General features: G+C 38.5%; 2 protein-coding genes across 5 annotated transcripts in view; one reads left to right on the top strand and one right to left on the bottom strand.

Moving 5' to 3' along the window:
• LOC136855062 (COMM domain-containing protein 4) overlaps positions 1 to 16,032 on the top strand; it is a 195,001-nt gene that overhangs the window by 22,389 nt on the left and 156,580 nt on the right. For 3 of the 4 annotated variants that reach the window (XM_067131839.1, XM_067131836.1, XM_067131837.1), the window contains exon 2: positions 3,922 to 3,961. The exons of the other annotated variant lie outside the window; for it this stretch is intronic. The gene's annotated coding sequence lies outside the window, so the exon portion shown is untranslated. The remainder of the gene's footprint in view (positions 1 to 3,921; positions 3,962 to 16,032) is intronic. 4 annotated transcript variants of the gene reach the window in all.
• Positions 935 to 16,032, bottom strand: part of LOC136855060 (uncharacterized) — an 81,135-nt gene continuing 66,037 nt past the window's right edge. The window contains exons 2-4 of the mRNA XM_067131830.1: positions 7,200 to 7,387; positions 6,936 to 7,058; positions 935 to 6,279 (exon numbers count right to left, since the gene is read on the bottom strand). Coding sequence (XP_066987931.1) covers positions 3,849 to 6,279; positions 6,936 to 7,058; positions 7,200 to 7,381 — 2,736 coding nt within the window. The 5' untranslated portion in view covers positions 7,382 to 7,387 and the 3' untranslated portion in view covers positions 935 to 3,848. The remainder of the gene's footprint in view (positions 6,280 to 6,935; positions 7,059 to 7,199; positions 7,388 to 16,032) is intronic.

Here is a 16,032-nt window from a genome sequence, read left to right as displayed (position 1 = left end):
CTCACTTGGCTGCAAGCATTCACTTTTTTTTGGCTTTGCTCCTATAAAGACATGTCCATTGCTACTGAATTCTTTCATCATGAGTATGTATTGTTGAAGACCATGGATTTACCCATTTTTTAGCCTTGTTTTGCAATGAGTGGTACAAATAAAGATGACCGTTCCCTTTCAAGGAAATATGATCAGTACGTATAGATGTTCAGGATCTTTTGCGGGGGTCAGGATTACATACAGATCAGGGCCGGTGCCAGGAACTGCGGGGCCCAATTAGAAGATTATAGAAATTAAGAGTATTTTTTATGTCTAATATAAAAATGATTTTCCAAGTGAAAATTTTCTGTTAATATAGTAAGCTTAATAATGTGAAGAATACTACCTCCTCGTTCTTCATTTCATGTTTTCGGTAGCAGTTTATTCCTCTTAGAATACAGAAAGGGCTTTGAAAGGTAACCCTGGTGCAGGGTCCAATTTGATCAGATTGGTCAAATAGGCCTAAAACCGGCCCTGATACAGACTTCTACCTGCGTGAGTGTGCTGATTGGTCACTGTTCTATTGGAAGAACTTTGTGTTCCAGAGGAAGAAATGCAAGACGGCTCCACTGGTGCCTTCTGAGGGTAACATGAAATATACATTTTTTCAAACTTGTACACCATTTTGTTAAAAAAAAGAAAAAGAAAAGAGGAAACAAGTTTGAGGTGTATGATTTCTGACCAAAAAGACAGTTGTAAAGTAAAATGTTGATGTAATCTTAGGCTGATTGTTGATTGTTGATATTGCAGACTGCTTAGACCATTTGTCTCTGGTTTTCTCTCTTGGTTTTCATGAGCAGGATGACTTGCTGACAAAACTTATAGCAGACATTTGAAATAGGTATTACATTACATCACCTAACTAGGGCCTAGGAGAAGTGGATAGTGAAAATAAAAGTGGACAAAGATGCTCCGTTTTATTTATTGAGAATAAAACTTTATATATTTTTTCGCCGACACACGAGACAGTCACAGGTTATGTTCAGCTTACTTAACAACCCAAAAAAATTACAAATGACACATGGGTACTTCTTTGAACATTATTGCGAGCATCGTGTACGTTGCTTCTTGGGAAACGCGGCTTCGAACAAGATTTGCGATGGAGTTTGTGTGCTTTACCAGTTCTGGATTATGTACATATCTGGTTGGTGTAGACTGATGGGGAAGGGTTCTTGTGAAGATTTGGTGGAAGCTGATTCAAGAATTTTTTTAAGAAGAAATTCTATAAGTAATTCATTTATAGTTTGAGTAGCTGTAGTTCATTTAACATTTTTGGTTTGTGTTACAGGTTGATTAATAGAGTACCTGTAGTATTATATACGGGCTTGACCTGATATACTAAGATTTTGTTGTTTTGTTTCTAGATTATATACAATAAAGGGATAGGTTTCTGTGTAAAATATAAAGACTCAGTTGAATTAGATACTCCAACAATGCAATCTGATCTGATTTAGGAAGAAAGAACACGGAAGAAAATTTTTTAAGTTTTCAACTAAATTACAATGCAGTAATACGGCTTTAGTTTGGATTTGAATTAGCTAGAAAATTTGAACTGACCAGCCACTTTTAATGTTTTGGAAAACGATTGATCTTTTTTATGCTGAGGCTGAAATTTCACGTGCTATTTTAAGTGTCATATTTTGGTTTTCACAAAGGAGCAATAGAATGCAGTTTGGTTTTTAAAGCAAGCTCAGTTATTGATGAATAAATAAATGTGTTTTAGTTTATTAAATGGCCTGTGATATTATGAAAAAGTTTTGAATGAAATTCTCTTTACTGAATGCAGTTGTATCATCCTGATTTATATTTGTCAAAATGAACTGAAATAGAAACAAAATCCTTTTACAGATTTTTAATATCTTTGATCAAATCATCTTCAGTGTTAATTAAACATTTCTGGAAGACTGTTATTTGTCTCTTAATGTAGTTTTTCATGTTCAAAAAGAATGGGGGAATAAGCTCTCCTTTTGTAGTGCTAGCCCTCTTAATTGATGTGAAATTTGGCTTGACCATTGTAGCTTATTTCTTGCAAAATCGTCTCTCTTGTGATTCTTTCATTAGGTTATGCTTTGACTACATTGTGATTTAAGACAATTTTTTTCCTACTGTTGATGACAGAATACAATAATACAGTATTGTATTGATCCCTTATTGATTGAATGAATGTTTGTGGCTTTCTTTCTGACTCAATTATTGGGTCGTACCATAAACTTTCCTAATAACTGATAGTTGGTTGAGTACTGCAGGAGTCCCTCATTGACTGTAAAATAGTTTCTTATTGCAAGGCTCCTTTATTTACTGGGTAATGTCAAGGAAAGGCTCTTCTGTTTACTGAGGAATGATGTTTCTTTGAGAGGCTTTCTTATTCACTGAATAGTACTATAGGCTTTCCTTATCAAAAACTTCACTGTGCAGAATTTTTTCAATTGGGGAATCTCCACTGTTCCAAGTATTGTCTTTCACAGCCAGCCTTCGGAGAAAGATAATACTGGACCATTGTTCTGAAATCCTCTGAATGTCTGATCTACACCAGAGATTGCCAGATGCCACTGACATAGCTTTTGTGACCATGATTGGAAGTTGCGACAAAACATTACTGAGGAGTGTGGTGGGATTGCAATGGGTCGAACTATAAGGCCCAAAAAGCCAGTACAGAATGGGAGTGAGTGAGTTCAGTTTAGTGCTTCAAGAAAGGACCTTGTAGAGGGCAAGTGGCAGCAGAAGTCAGTTTTCTTGGCACATAAAACTGTACTTAGGGGTCAATTGAAACTGTTGTCTTCAGTTGCGCGAAGTTTTATGCCTGGGAATGAATTCAGTTGGATTCATGTTCTTACCCATGAAGTTAGTGTTGTTATTGAATGTTCATTAGAGGTGATAGTTATAAGGAATCAGTTTTGTAAAATTTTCATAAGAAGCCAATGTCAATGGTATAATTTTAAAATTAATATTTATTGTTCCAGTTAAGTACAGTACTGTACAAGTACTGTCAATATTCACTGCCACAATGAAGTGATGATTAAAGATAATAACTGAGTTCCAGTCATTAAAACAATTTAAAGTTGATAGATTATAAACAGTTTCTAGATATTTTTTTCAGTGTGCAACAAGGTTAATTTGAAAAAGGATTATCCAATCATGGTGCAACTGGCTTGTATTTTGAAAATAATTTAAAAGAAAAACAATTTTTCCTGAAGAATTTCTTTAAGAAACCTTATGTTACTGAGGAAATAGGTTATTTTTGAGTATGAGCTATGTTGTCGGATATTCTCTACGGAGTAAATAAGCAGGAAGTAGACCTTGCATCTATGTGTATAAGAAGCTCCTGCAAACATTCAAGGTATTTAAGATTGCTGAGAGAGACTGTATTTTATCATTTCAGTTTTGGGTTTGATTATATGTTATATGGTATACAGTTTTCTGATATTCTAACATAGTACAGTAGTTGTTATATTAAGTCATCTGTAGAAATTTATAAATTTCCAAGTACAGTATTTCTTTGAACACCAAAATAATTGATAAATAAACTGTAAGGTCACACATATGGTAAGTTACACTGTGTTGCATTAGTCAACAGAATTTTTTTCTTTATCAAAGAAATGATTCAAAGTTCGTTGTCTTCAGAAATCCCAATGTTGGTGATTAGTTTGCAGCTCAGTCCGTAACTGTTAATTTCTTGACGTAATGTAATAGCAGTAATTACCTGTCCGTTTTTACAAATTAACAAAGTGTACCTAAATATTTTGTGTAGTTATAGTATTTTTTCCTTAAGTTACCAAAATTAAAAAATACCAACATTAACAAATTGATATGTTCACACACTAAAGCTTAGGCGAAACTAAGTTGTTTAGACTTTGTTCCTTAGAAATTAAAGCTGACTTGTTTCCTCCCCAGGTACTGAGTGAAGCTTGATTCCCACCCCAATCACGTGAAGGTAAGTGCCCTTCTCTTAAATGATCTCCATCTGTTTCTCTGTTCGTATTCTGTAAAGTCACGGTTACTTCACTGTTATTGTCATTATTAAAATTTTCACCAGACCTCTTTCCTGCCCAGGCACTGAATGCTTGTCTCTTTTCATCTGTAGGGATTTGTTCCTCCAAGCTGTTGATATTGTACTGGTTTTCTAAGCCTCTCTTCCCAGCCCAAGCACTGAACGATTGTCTCTTATCAAAGTCGTCACTCCGTTTTCCGGCCCAGGCACTGAATGCCTGTCTTTTGTCTTGGTCGCTGCTCCTTTTGCCTGCCCACGCGCTGAAAGCTGGTCGTTTATCGAAGTCTTTGTCTTCTGTTTCAAGCGTGTACTCTCTCTTTCCAGCCCAAGCGCTGAAAGCTTGTCTCTTTTCAAAGTCGTTGCTCCGTTTGCCAGCCCATGCGCTAAAAGCCTGTCTTTTATCCAGGTCCTCAGACCTTTTTCCACCCCAAGCACTGAAAGCCTGTCGTTTATCAAAGTCTTCAGCCCTTTTACCAGCCCATGCACTGAACGCTGGTCTCTTATCGGTATCATCTGCTCGCTTACCTGCCCATGCACTGAAAGGTTGTCTTTTTTCTAAATCACCTGCCCTTTTACCAGCCCATGCACTAAAGGCTTGTCTTTTATTCAGGTCATCTGCCCTTTTGCCAGCCCAGGCACTGAAGGCTTGTTTTTTATCTAAATCATCTGCCCTTTTACCAGCCCAGGCACTAAAAGCTTGTTGTTTATCCAAGTCATCTCGTTTGCCAGCCCATGCGCTGAAGGCTTGTCTTTTATCTAGGTCATCTGCCCTTTTACCGGCCCATGCATTGAAGGCTTGTCTTTTATTTAAATCATGTGCCCTTTTACCAGCCCAGGCACTGAAAGCTTGTTTCTTATCTAAACCATCTGCTCGTTTGCCAGCCCATGCACTAAAGGCTTGTCGTTTGTTAAAGTCATCATCTCGTTTACCAGCCCATGCGCTGAAGGCTTGTCTTTTATCAAAGTCATCTCCTCGCTTTCCAGCCCATGCGCTAAAAGCTTGTCGTTTGTCGAAGTCATCATCTGCTCGTTTACCAGCCCATGCACTGAAGGCTTGTCTTTTATCATAGTCATCACTTCTCTTTCCAGCCCAAGCACTAAAAGCTTGTCGTTTATTGAAGTCATCATCTCGCTTTCCAGCCCATGCACTGAAGGCTTGCCTTTTATCATAACCATCATCTCTCTTTCCTGCCCATGCACTGAAGGCCTGACGTTTATCAAAGGAATCATCTCTCTTTCCAGCCCAAGCACTAAAAGCTTGTTGCTCATCAAAGTTGGCATCTCGCTTTCCAGCCCATGCACTGAAGGCTTGCCTTTTATCATAATCACCACCTCTTTTTCCTGCCCATGCACTGAAGGCTTGCCGTTTGTCAGGTTCATCGTTAGTTGTTCCTAGCCAAGCTCTGAAAGACTGCATCTTGTCAAAGTCCTCGTTTCTCTTACCAGCCCAAGCACTAAAAGCTTGTCGTTTGTCTAGATCATCGTTTCTTTCACCGGCCCATGCATTAAAGGCACCCCTTTTTTCCAAGAAACTTTTGCTCATGTTCGTTTCTTGGGAGGGGTCAAGGTCAAATGATAGTTGCCCATCTTCTAAGAAGCTGTCATCTCTCTTTCCTGCCCAGGCACTGAATGCTCTTTTTCCTTCTAATTCAGATTGTTCTTGAGGAATGGATCTTTTACCTGCCCAAGCACTAAATCCTCTTCTCTCTAGGACTTTTGGAGTTCTTACTGCCCATCTTCTCATTACCTCCCGGATTAAGTTTATGTCAGGTCCTTTCCCAACCCAAGGGCTGAATTTTGTTCTTTTCTCCTCTGGCAGTTTTACTTCTGATGCCTCATTTTCTGTGGTCACTGATTCATTTGTGGAGTGTTCTTTAACTTCTGGGTTAATTAATGACGTTTCCCGTTTGTATCTTAAGGAATGATGGGCTGATGGAGGCTCGATGTCTGCTCGGTAATAAACAGAAGGGTCAGACTCGGAGAGAATTTGGTTCTCGTCCCAGAACATAGGTGTCTTGCTTATCTTTTCTGCAATATCTTTCATCTTCTCATTTGGCACAATAGACAGGTAAGGTAAAATACTCTCCAGGGTTTCGAAGTCTTCTGTATCTGGTGGATAACTTGGAGATCTTTTACCACCCCATGGGCGGAAAGATCCTCCCATGGTGTTGTATCTTGCAAGTGTGGAGTCTGACCTTTTTCCTCCCCATGGACTGAAGGAAGCACGCTTCAGTTCTATGTCAGGTGTGGGTATTTTGGGCCTGCAAAAGAAAAGGAAGGCAACATCAATATTTGGCACAAGGATTATCATAAGATTTGAGAGCCATAATGCAAAGATTAATTTGAGTCTGCTTGCAAGTCTGTGTTAACTGATTGATTTGATACTGAGTTCACACACTTTGCCCTCCCCTCTTGTTTTTGCCTCTGTTGTAAATTATTTATCCTTTATTCAATGAGGTTCTGTCCTGTTGTGTTTTTACTATTTATCCTGTCCTCTTCATGTGGTTCTCTCCTTTTTTATATTTGTCATTTTAGTTTTATCTAATTTCAGCCTTTCATTACATTTACTGTCATTCATGTATTACTTAACTTAAGGGTAATCTATTCTGTGGGAGGCTACTTTGCAGCTTGATGGCCTGTTTAACGTCGTGTTAGATACTGTAAACGTAAACTTGTATTTGTGAAAATGCTTAAAGGAATCTTGAGTATTATCCAAAGTTTAAAGGCATCTGAGTACCATCTGAAATGTTTAGGGGGAATGATTCGTGTGAATACTTAAGAACTTTGAGTAAAATCAGAATTTTTAAGGACATCACTAATGTCTGGATCCTTAGAGTACTGAGTGATGCTTTATGTATGAAGAAATATGGGCAGTAGGCTTATCTGAAGTTTTGTGATCTTTGACCAGGAAACTTACTTGGAGCCTCTGAAGAGAGCGAGGTAAGCCCTTCGGAGTGCAACGGGGAGTCCATTTGTAGTTTTTATGGAAGATCTCTTCCCACCCCACGAGCTGAAGGCGTTACGCTTCGTCAGGTCATCCCTGTTGGGAAGAAAAAACGAAATGAAAGACTTTTCACGAAGTCCATATGAAGCAGAAAGATTAGAAATAGGGTTTTCATGAATTCCTCCTTGTTTAAAAATAGTTAGTTCTAAGGAAAGATGAGAATAATGAGTGTCGTACCTGAGAATGAGGGGGAGGTCCTCAAAGGCTTCTGGCCCAATTTCCACGGAGGGCAGAGAGGATGGGTATCGCAGGGCGAGGTAAGAAGTGGGGTCTTCTTCCTCCGCCCAAGCGAAGCACAGCATCAAGCCCGCAGTTAGCAGCTTTGCCCATGACCGCGCCCGCCATCTCTGAATCACCATAACCGCCTGAAAGAAGAATGAACACGATTAAACACGCGAGTCAGAGACATGGTGGGCTGTTGTGAAGGTGAAACTATACACTACTATTAGGGCCGGATTCCCGCCAGTCATCGACAGATGTTTTTACCGTCTTTGTTGTTGTTTTTGCTTTTGTTTATGTTTCTGAGATTTACCGTTTTTTCCCCTATGATTTTACATTCATCCCCGAGGGGCTGGTGCTAAACACGGTGCCAGTTTTCCTCGTAAACCGGTAGTTGCCATGTAGCTAGAGGGCCGCGGTAGTAGTTTACAATTTTAACGATGTGTGAGGGTCAGCTGGGTTGTGGAGACAGATAAGAAGAGATTGAAGGAAGAAGAATGAGCGAGGTTTGTGATTATCTGCAGCCCCAGCGTACATAAGAGTCGGGGATGCATATAAATGCGTTGATAAACTAGACCTAAACGATTGCATCAAGGAGATAGAGAAGATGATAGGGTGGAAAGATGCAGTGTTGATGAGAAAGATGAATGAAAACGGCAAGGCAGTAATACGATGTCCTGCAGGAGAAACGAGAAACAACAATTGAAATAAAGGAAAATGTAGGCAAGGTAACAATATATGGACCAAAGCTGTGCAGCAGAGTGACAGATATGTGAAGTAAGCAGAAAGAATGTAACACTCATAAGAAATATAGAAATAGAGTCCCTAATATTTGTCGATGACTTAATGTTCCCCACCAGCAGGAAAGAAGGCATAGAAATGGATATTGGCAACTGCCGCAGCCTGGAGAAGCTTAAGAAATTTACTCTTCAAACTAAGCCAAGTAAGTCAGCAGTGCTTGTAATAGATAAAAGAACAAAAAATACAGATGTCCACATACGAACAGAGATTAAAAATGGCCCAATTAGTAGTGTAAAAGAATACAAATACTTAGGAGAATGGTACACTAAATAGCTCAAAGGAAGCACTTATCAAAACGAGAAATCAAAAGGTAGAGTACTTACTAAGAGATATTAGAAAATGCTGGGATGTTAAGAAAGTAGGGAATATGACACTGGACGTGAGGAAAAAGATGAATGAAACAGTAGTGTTTCGAACATTATTTGCCGATATAGAAACTTGGGGTAACATCACGGAAAACGAGTTGAATGCACTAGAGAAAATGCAATACAGGATCCTCCGAGGAATGTACGAACAACCAAAGGGCATGCCTCATTGGGGAATTATAGCGGAGTCGGCATAAGGCCAGTAGCCCACAGAATAGAGTATAGAAAAAATTATGCTTTTCCACAACATAACTCGGAGGAGAAAAGATTAATTAAAGAGACAATAGAAGACCAACTGAGAGCTCTCTATGGACTGTGCTGGACAAAAAGCATAGTAACCATATGTAATAAGTATAAAGACCTTGGAGGAGAAGAGGAAAGAAATCCCCTAACAGAAATCTGGGGGAATATGTAAGACTAGCCCTGAAAGTGAAGAATTTTGTTAATCTGGGATGCGCTGGTTGTCAAAGCCAATAGCACGGCACTGTCGCAGTTAAAAAAATGAAAAGGGGAGGGTTAAAGGTAAAGTAGAAATTTATTGACAGTTACGATATTTGGTAATAATTAATTTAGAAACATCTTTTAACTTTTTGGGGTTCTTGTTGCACAAAAGTTAAACATTGATGAAACATTAAAGTAAAGCTAAAAACGTTTAAAATTGTAAATAACAAGGGAATTCAGTGTCAGTTTAAATAATGTAATAATAGTATGAAAGAGAAAAGCCATAAAGTAAACTGTTTCAAGTTAAATAACCCTGCGCCTAACGCGAACAGTGTAGTGTGCCCGCAACTGTATGTGAAGTGACCACGTAGGAAGGAACCAGGAGTCAGAACAGTCACTGTACTGTAGTATGCCCGCAACTGTGTTTGTGGATTAAGCGCTTTGGAACCAGGCTGATGTTGATGACAGGGGGATTAATGAAGACGGCAAAGAAATGATAAAATGAACAGTTTGTCATTATAAATGTTCTCGTCAGAATGTGTACGAGTTACGCATGTTTTATAAATGTTTGTGTGTGGTGGTTATGTGTATGATTATTGGATGTGTTAACGTAAATGTGTTAACATGTAGGCCTATGCCACATGCATTCTACGCATCCCGGATTTAGTTATATATATATGTATGTATACTGTATATATATATATATATATATATATATATATATATATATATATATATATATATATATATATATATAATTAATGATGCAAGACTTACCATACGAATTCTTATAAACAATACCTAGACTCACGCTATCAACCAGTTCCCGCAAACCTTTTCATATTCATAGAAAAGAAAGCGTAGACCATAAGGAAATTCATAAGTAATCATTCCTGTTATTAATATATTAATTACGAAATACCAGAATATCCAGTACGTCAGTGGGAGTGGCGCATGCACCTTGGGGAGAGAGAGAGAGAGAGAGAGAGAGAGAGAGAGAGAGAGAGAGAGAGAGAGAGAGAGTCTCGTGTCATATCATGGTGTATAAAAGTTGGAATCAGGTTTTCTTTGAATCACAGGTTCCATTATCTTATTGTGGTTCCCAGTTAAGGCTCGACCTCCCGTAATGGTCAGTCGCTAATAGCGTTATATGGCCTGGCCACACTGCACCCCCCCGCCCCCTCTCTCTCTCTCTCTCTCTCTCTCTCTCTCTCTGGGGTTAACGTCAGCACTGCTCTGCTCCGTTCAGAAACTAATGATTATCATCAGATTCCTGTACTGGACGAGGAGGTGACGAGGCAGTATGCCTCAGTTAGTCGACTACTGTGGGACAGAACTGGGATATGCTGGCACAAAGCCAGATTAATCAGTACCAGCTACCAGCAGACTGTATCTATAGATCTGAACTCTGAAACGTTGAAAGGGGCGACAGCAATGAAACATCCATGCAGATGGATTTAGTTTTGACAGATATTTGTCAATAAAAGCGAGTTTTACATTAGTCTCATGATGTTATGCAAAGGTTAATTCACGCTTTTCCAGCCAGGGACTCTATCAGCGTGTATAAAATTTATATATTTGAATTCGCATTTTATAAAAAAATTATGAAATTGGTTTAGTTTGACATTTTAAGGTTTTAATTTTGCATATACATAAAAAGTATGCCAATAAAGCGTATGAGTATGGTGTAAATAAATATAGTTGACTCGTAGGCTCAGAAATATACACAAAAAACATCCAGACATTTTTTTGGTCAGTAAACTTTCCAAACGCCTGCCTTTTTAAAAACTTAATGAATTGTTCCTGCTCTGTGCCCTGTGACGTGTGTGTGTGTGTGTGTGTGTCTGTGTGTCTGTAATATGTCGCAGTTGACGCCATCATTGAATATAACGCCTGAGTGGTGATTTGATTTTTTCCGTACGCACGGAATCGACGGTTATTAAATTAGCCGGACGTTGTACCAGAAGTTCAGGTTGAATATTATATGTTATCGAAAGCAGTTAACGAAATTAGCTTCGTAATGGATTTCATTAATGCCTTGCCGCCTTTTTTTTGTTTGTTTATTTTTTTCTTTATTTATTCTATTTTTAGAATTTTTTTTTTAATTCAGTGAGGTTGGTTGTAGAAGGCTGGTTCACTAGCGTATATAATTTGTAGATATGCACTTTTTTTGCTACGTGGACTAGTTATTTACTAAGTAGAGAGAGAGAGAGAGAGAGAGAGAGAGAGAGAGAGAGAGAGAGAGAGAGAGAGAGAGAGAGAGAGAATAGGCTACCAGCCGAAGTTCGTTGCAGAGTTGTCCTAGTCCTAGAGATATATCTCAATCATAAATTTTCTCTTCCATTTAGTAAGAAGAGAGAGAGAGAGAGAGAGAGAGAGAGAGAGAGAGAGAGAGAGAGAGAGAGAGTATGTGTCAGACGTGTCTAGTTCTACGATAGAAATCAGTAGAATCTCTCTCTCTCTCTCTCTCTCTCTCTCTCTCTCTCTCTCTCTCTCTCTCCTTTCACACCCAAGACATCGAGAGAGAGAGAGCATGTGTAGACGTATCTAGTTCTACAATAGAAATTGGTAGAATCTCTCTCTCTCTCTCTCTCCTTTCACACCCAAGGCATCGGAACGCTTTCGTCCTGAGAGATTTCCGCTGCTTTGGAACACACGGAAAATTCCGTGGAATGACGAGAAGCAGCGCTTTTCACCCTGTCCGTACTTTCTCCGGGAAGCCCCTGCAGCAAGCCCCATTCGAAAGCCCGTTGCCTCATTTGTTCGAAAGCTGTGACTTTGTTTTTATATATATATATATATATTTAGGGACGAATATTGGTTAGCTGGTGGCCCTCACGAATAGGTTAGGTCATTCACGGGCAATTTGGGTTCTCACAGTAGGCCTATTGGCAAGTGTCACGTGTCTTTAGGGGTGGCTCGTGGGAAGGTAAAGAAGTTCATGGGTATTGGTGGCCCTCATTCAGGTAAGGGTATTTATGAATAGGTAGGGATAATTAGGGAGAAAGAAGAGGAAAAATAAAGAAAAAACATGTCAAGAATTGAGACGATGATGTATTACAGGGGAAATGAAACAATGGGTATAAACCACGACCGGTTTCGTCTTTGTGTCAAAGGCATCTTCATCCCTTTGGGTACACCTGCATGTATACATAATGTGATATGTATATATGCGTATGTATATTTTTTGTCCTAATAAGAACAGATTGAGGAATCTTAGTATACTGACGAAAGCCAACGAAACCGTCCGTAAAAATGTTTGAAACTTTCCAGTGATCGAATCCTATTGGTGGCGTCATTTAATGACTGCGAAATTGGGTCCTTCATTTTGGTGTAATTGTTCGCTCCTGTCATTATGGCTGATGGGTTATGTTTCTCATTAGGTGACTAAATTTGATTTTTTAATTATTACGATTTTGTGAAATTGTTTATATTCATTCATTTAGAAAAATAAATTCGTTGAATGACATAGATGCTTTTCATGCGTTGGTATCTCTCTCTCTCTCTCTCTCTCTCTCTCTCTCTCTCTCTCTCTCTCTCTCTCTCAAATATCACAGCAGCGTGGAAGAAACAAGTATAATGGTTACAGTATGAAGAGCGCATGCGCAGGTATCCTATTGTTATAATTTTTCCTGTTTGACTTTGTTTATTGTGTCCTCGACACTCAAACACGCTTAGTTACTTCGTTCTTTTATTTGATTACTCTCTCTCTCTCTCTCTCTCTCTCTCTCTCTCTCTCTCTCTCTCTCTCTCTGTTAGAGAGTTAGTGAAGTTTCGTGTTAGCTTTGTTTAAGCCGTCGTACATGAGCAGTTTTATACATACGTATGCATGTATACCTGTGATTATTGTCGTGTCTCTCTCTCTCTCTCTCTCTCTCTCTCTCTCTCTCTCTCTCTCTATATATATATATATATATATATGTGTGTGTTGTGTGTGTGTGTGTGTGTGTGTTTGTTTGTGTGTGTGTGTTTAAACTCATCTAATAATAATAATAATAATAATAATAATAATAATAATAATAATATAATAATGCATATGTATATATATAAAAATATTGTTTCTCTCTCTCTATATATATATATATACACTATATATATATATATATATATATATATATATATATATATATATATATATATATATATATATATATATATATACATATATATATATATATATAATGTTAAAACTCAGCTGCTAATAATAATAATAATAATAATAATAATAATAATAATAATAATAATAATAATAATAATAATAATAATTTCACCATCACCTTTACCCTCTCTGCTGTTTCGTTTTATCCCAGTGACGCGCCTGCGCGCTCGATTCTCATCTCCAATCACGATTTGAAATCCGTTTCGACAGCTTCCATTTGGGGAGCTATGTGCACTCTGTTGGTGGATCACTCGTATTTGCATGTCATGGTCTAATTGTATGCGTATTATTGCTGTTGATGGGATTGTGATTGTACTCGTGAGGCATTAAAAGAGAGTAATTTGGTCTGATTTGTGAGGGTTTGAGTATGTATGTATGTATGTATGTATGTATGTATGTATCTATGTATGCATGTGTATATATATATACACACATATGTATGTGTATATATGTACATATATATATATATATATATATATATATATATATATATATATATATATATATATATATAAAGAGTGAGAGAGAGAGAAAGAGAGAAATTTTTCTCCTGTTTGTCTTTTAGCCTTGAAATGTTTGGGATAAGGTTGCTAGTCTAGGGTCGATCTCACCACAGTCGAGTAGCTACCAGGTGCATAATTTACTACTTAGGTCGGGAGGGGTGCAGTGGGTTTAATGGAATACTATTAAAACATTCCTTATTCCAAAATGAGGTTCCTTCAGCTTTATCATAAGACTGAGGCTTTACTTACTTTACGGGTAGTATTTTAGATACAGCTCTTATTAGCGTCTTGTGTTTTCAATGTTTTCAATCAAAATTAGTGTTTTGACATCAGAATATAAGGTGAACTCTTGTGCAGCAAACTTATGCAGCTTCGGCCATTGTGTGCATGTTTGTGTGTGTATGTATGTGTTTGTGTATGTGTGTGTGTGTATGTAGACTTATGCTAAACATTACGTTGTGGTTCGTAATACCTGAAATTTTGTGAATGTGGAGAATTCCTTGACCCGTGTGGAGTTCATGTTTGCTCATTAAAGGAGGACCTTTTCTCACTTGGTGTTGATTCATCTTCAAAAATGGAGGAGGAGGAGGAGGAGGAGGAGGAGGAGGAGGAGGAGGAGGAGGAGGAGGAGGAGGAGGAGGGAGGAGGAGGAGGAGGAGGATTTCCCAAGAGGTCAATTTACAAGGACGTCTTTGTCTCTTCTTTTCTATTCACTTGAATAACCTTCTGTCCTCTCTCTCTCTCTCTCTCTCTCTCTCTCTCTCTCTCTCTCTCTCTCTCTCTAGTAGCATCTGTTGGTTACATACAGTTCTCTGCACAGTAATAGCTATGATAACCTCTTTAATTTCTAAAATTGTTGACAGTGATTTTCCACTGGAAGCCTTGGAATCCGAAGAGGAAAGTAATATGGAAATTCTCCTTGCCATTGGGATTTGAACTCACGCTTGTTAAAAGACCGAGGGTAGTGCCTAGACCATAATGAAACAGAGAAGTTAAGAGGTCATTTGTGGAAGAGGTTAATAGAAGAGATATTGAACATCATGACGTCCGCATTGAAAACTCAACTTAATTGACTGTTAATGGATTTAAGAACTGCGTTAGGGGAGCTTTTAAATGTTCAGCAAAGAGCTGGATGTAAATGGAAGCTGTGGGCCTATAAGTCAGTGGGCTATACAGGAATAGAGCTTATTACTAGATTGCAGGTCTAAGTTCTCGTAGGTGGCATAAAATAAACGGTTAACGACTCTGTAATACTGAATTCCTTACAATAAACTTCAAATCTATGATTGGAAAATTTGCAAGGACAAAATCTGCCACAAGAGACTGAAAGATGAGCGAAGACATTTAAAATAATGAATTAAAAAATGCTCATTAGTTTGGGATGAGGAATAATTGCCCCGTAGGGGGATATTGCCGTCATTACACGTCACGTGGTGCACTGTCGGCATTACGAAAGGTGGTTTGCAGCATCCTTTCTGCCCCTTGCTGCACCCACTTTCTAGCCTTTTACTTTACTTCCATTCCCACTTCCTTTCTTTAATTTTGCTGTCCAGCCATTTCAACTCCCTTGGCTTTATGGCTGGAATTTCACAAATGAAATTAGGACTGATTATTATGCACACAAACACACACACACACACACACACACATATCATACATCGTGCTTGTGTGTATGTTCGTATGGGTGATTTAGGGTAATGCAAATTTAGCTATATAACATTAGCATATTTATTTTAAGTATTTTGGCTATGTCCTTAACACGATCCTGCGAAGGGCCTCCTCCCACCAAAGTCCGAGGATCCTAAACGAGGACGCCCACATTGCATCCTCCAGGAAGCAATCTGATGGGAAATTACAGGAAGTTATTTCAGATTTTTTTTGCCGAAGTCTTTCTCATCAGCTTTGAAGAATGCCAATTTTTTTAAGTGGATTTTTTTTTTTGGTTTCGAATATTGTTTTGGCTGGAGTTTACAGGTTGATGGGTGTGCCCCTTTTTTTCGTGTGTCTCGTTGTCGTTGTTTAAGATGATTTCTATCTATATATCTAACTATCTCTCTATACTGTATATCTATCTATTTATGGATCAGTAAAAGATAGGTCTATCTCATGGGTGCTTGCAGCGTCCCCCCGGCTTCTAGCTGCATCAACCTTTTATTCTTTTACTTTACCTCCATTCCCGTTTCCTCTCTTCACTCTCGCTGTCCAGCACCTCTGACTGTTACTTCTAAGTGCACCTGTAGGGGTTTTTCTCCCAGTTCCGCCTTTTGATCCTTGTATTTCCTCTCGTTTATTCTCTCGATCTCTTTATTGCCTTGCTATCTCCGGTAGGGGTCTAGTGCCGTCAGAGTCACGCGGTGCACTGTAGGCATTATTTAAAGTTCTTTGCAGCGTCCCTTCGATCCCTAGCTGCAACTTCTTGCATTCCTTTTACTGTACCGCCGTTCATATTCTCTTTCTTCCATCTTACTGTCAACCGTCTCCTAACAATTGATTCATAGTAGAACTGCGAAGTTTTCCTTTCA

The sequence above is a fragment of the Macrobrachium rosenbergii genome, chromosome 30 (assembly GCF_040412425.1).
Source record: "Macrobrachium rosenbergii isolate ZJJX-2024 chromosome 30, ASM4041242v1, whole genome shotgun sequence".
Taxonomy (NCBI): domain Eukaryota; kingdom Metazoa; phylum Arthropoda; class Malacostraca; order Decapoda; family Palaemonidae; genus Macrobrachium; species Macrobrachium rosenbergii.
This window is presented reverse-complemented; position numbering and strand designations above follow the sequence as displayed.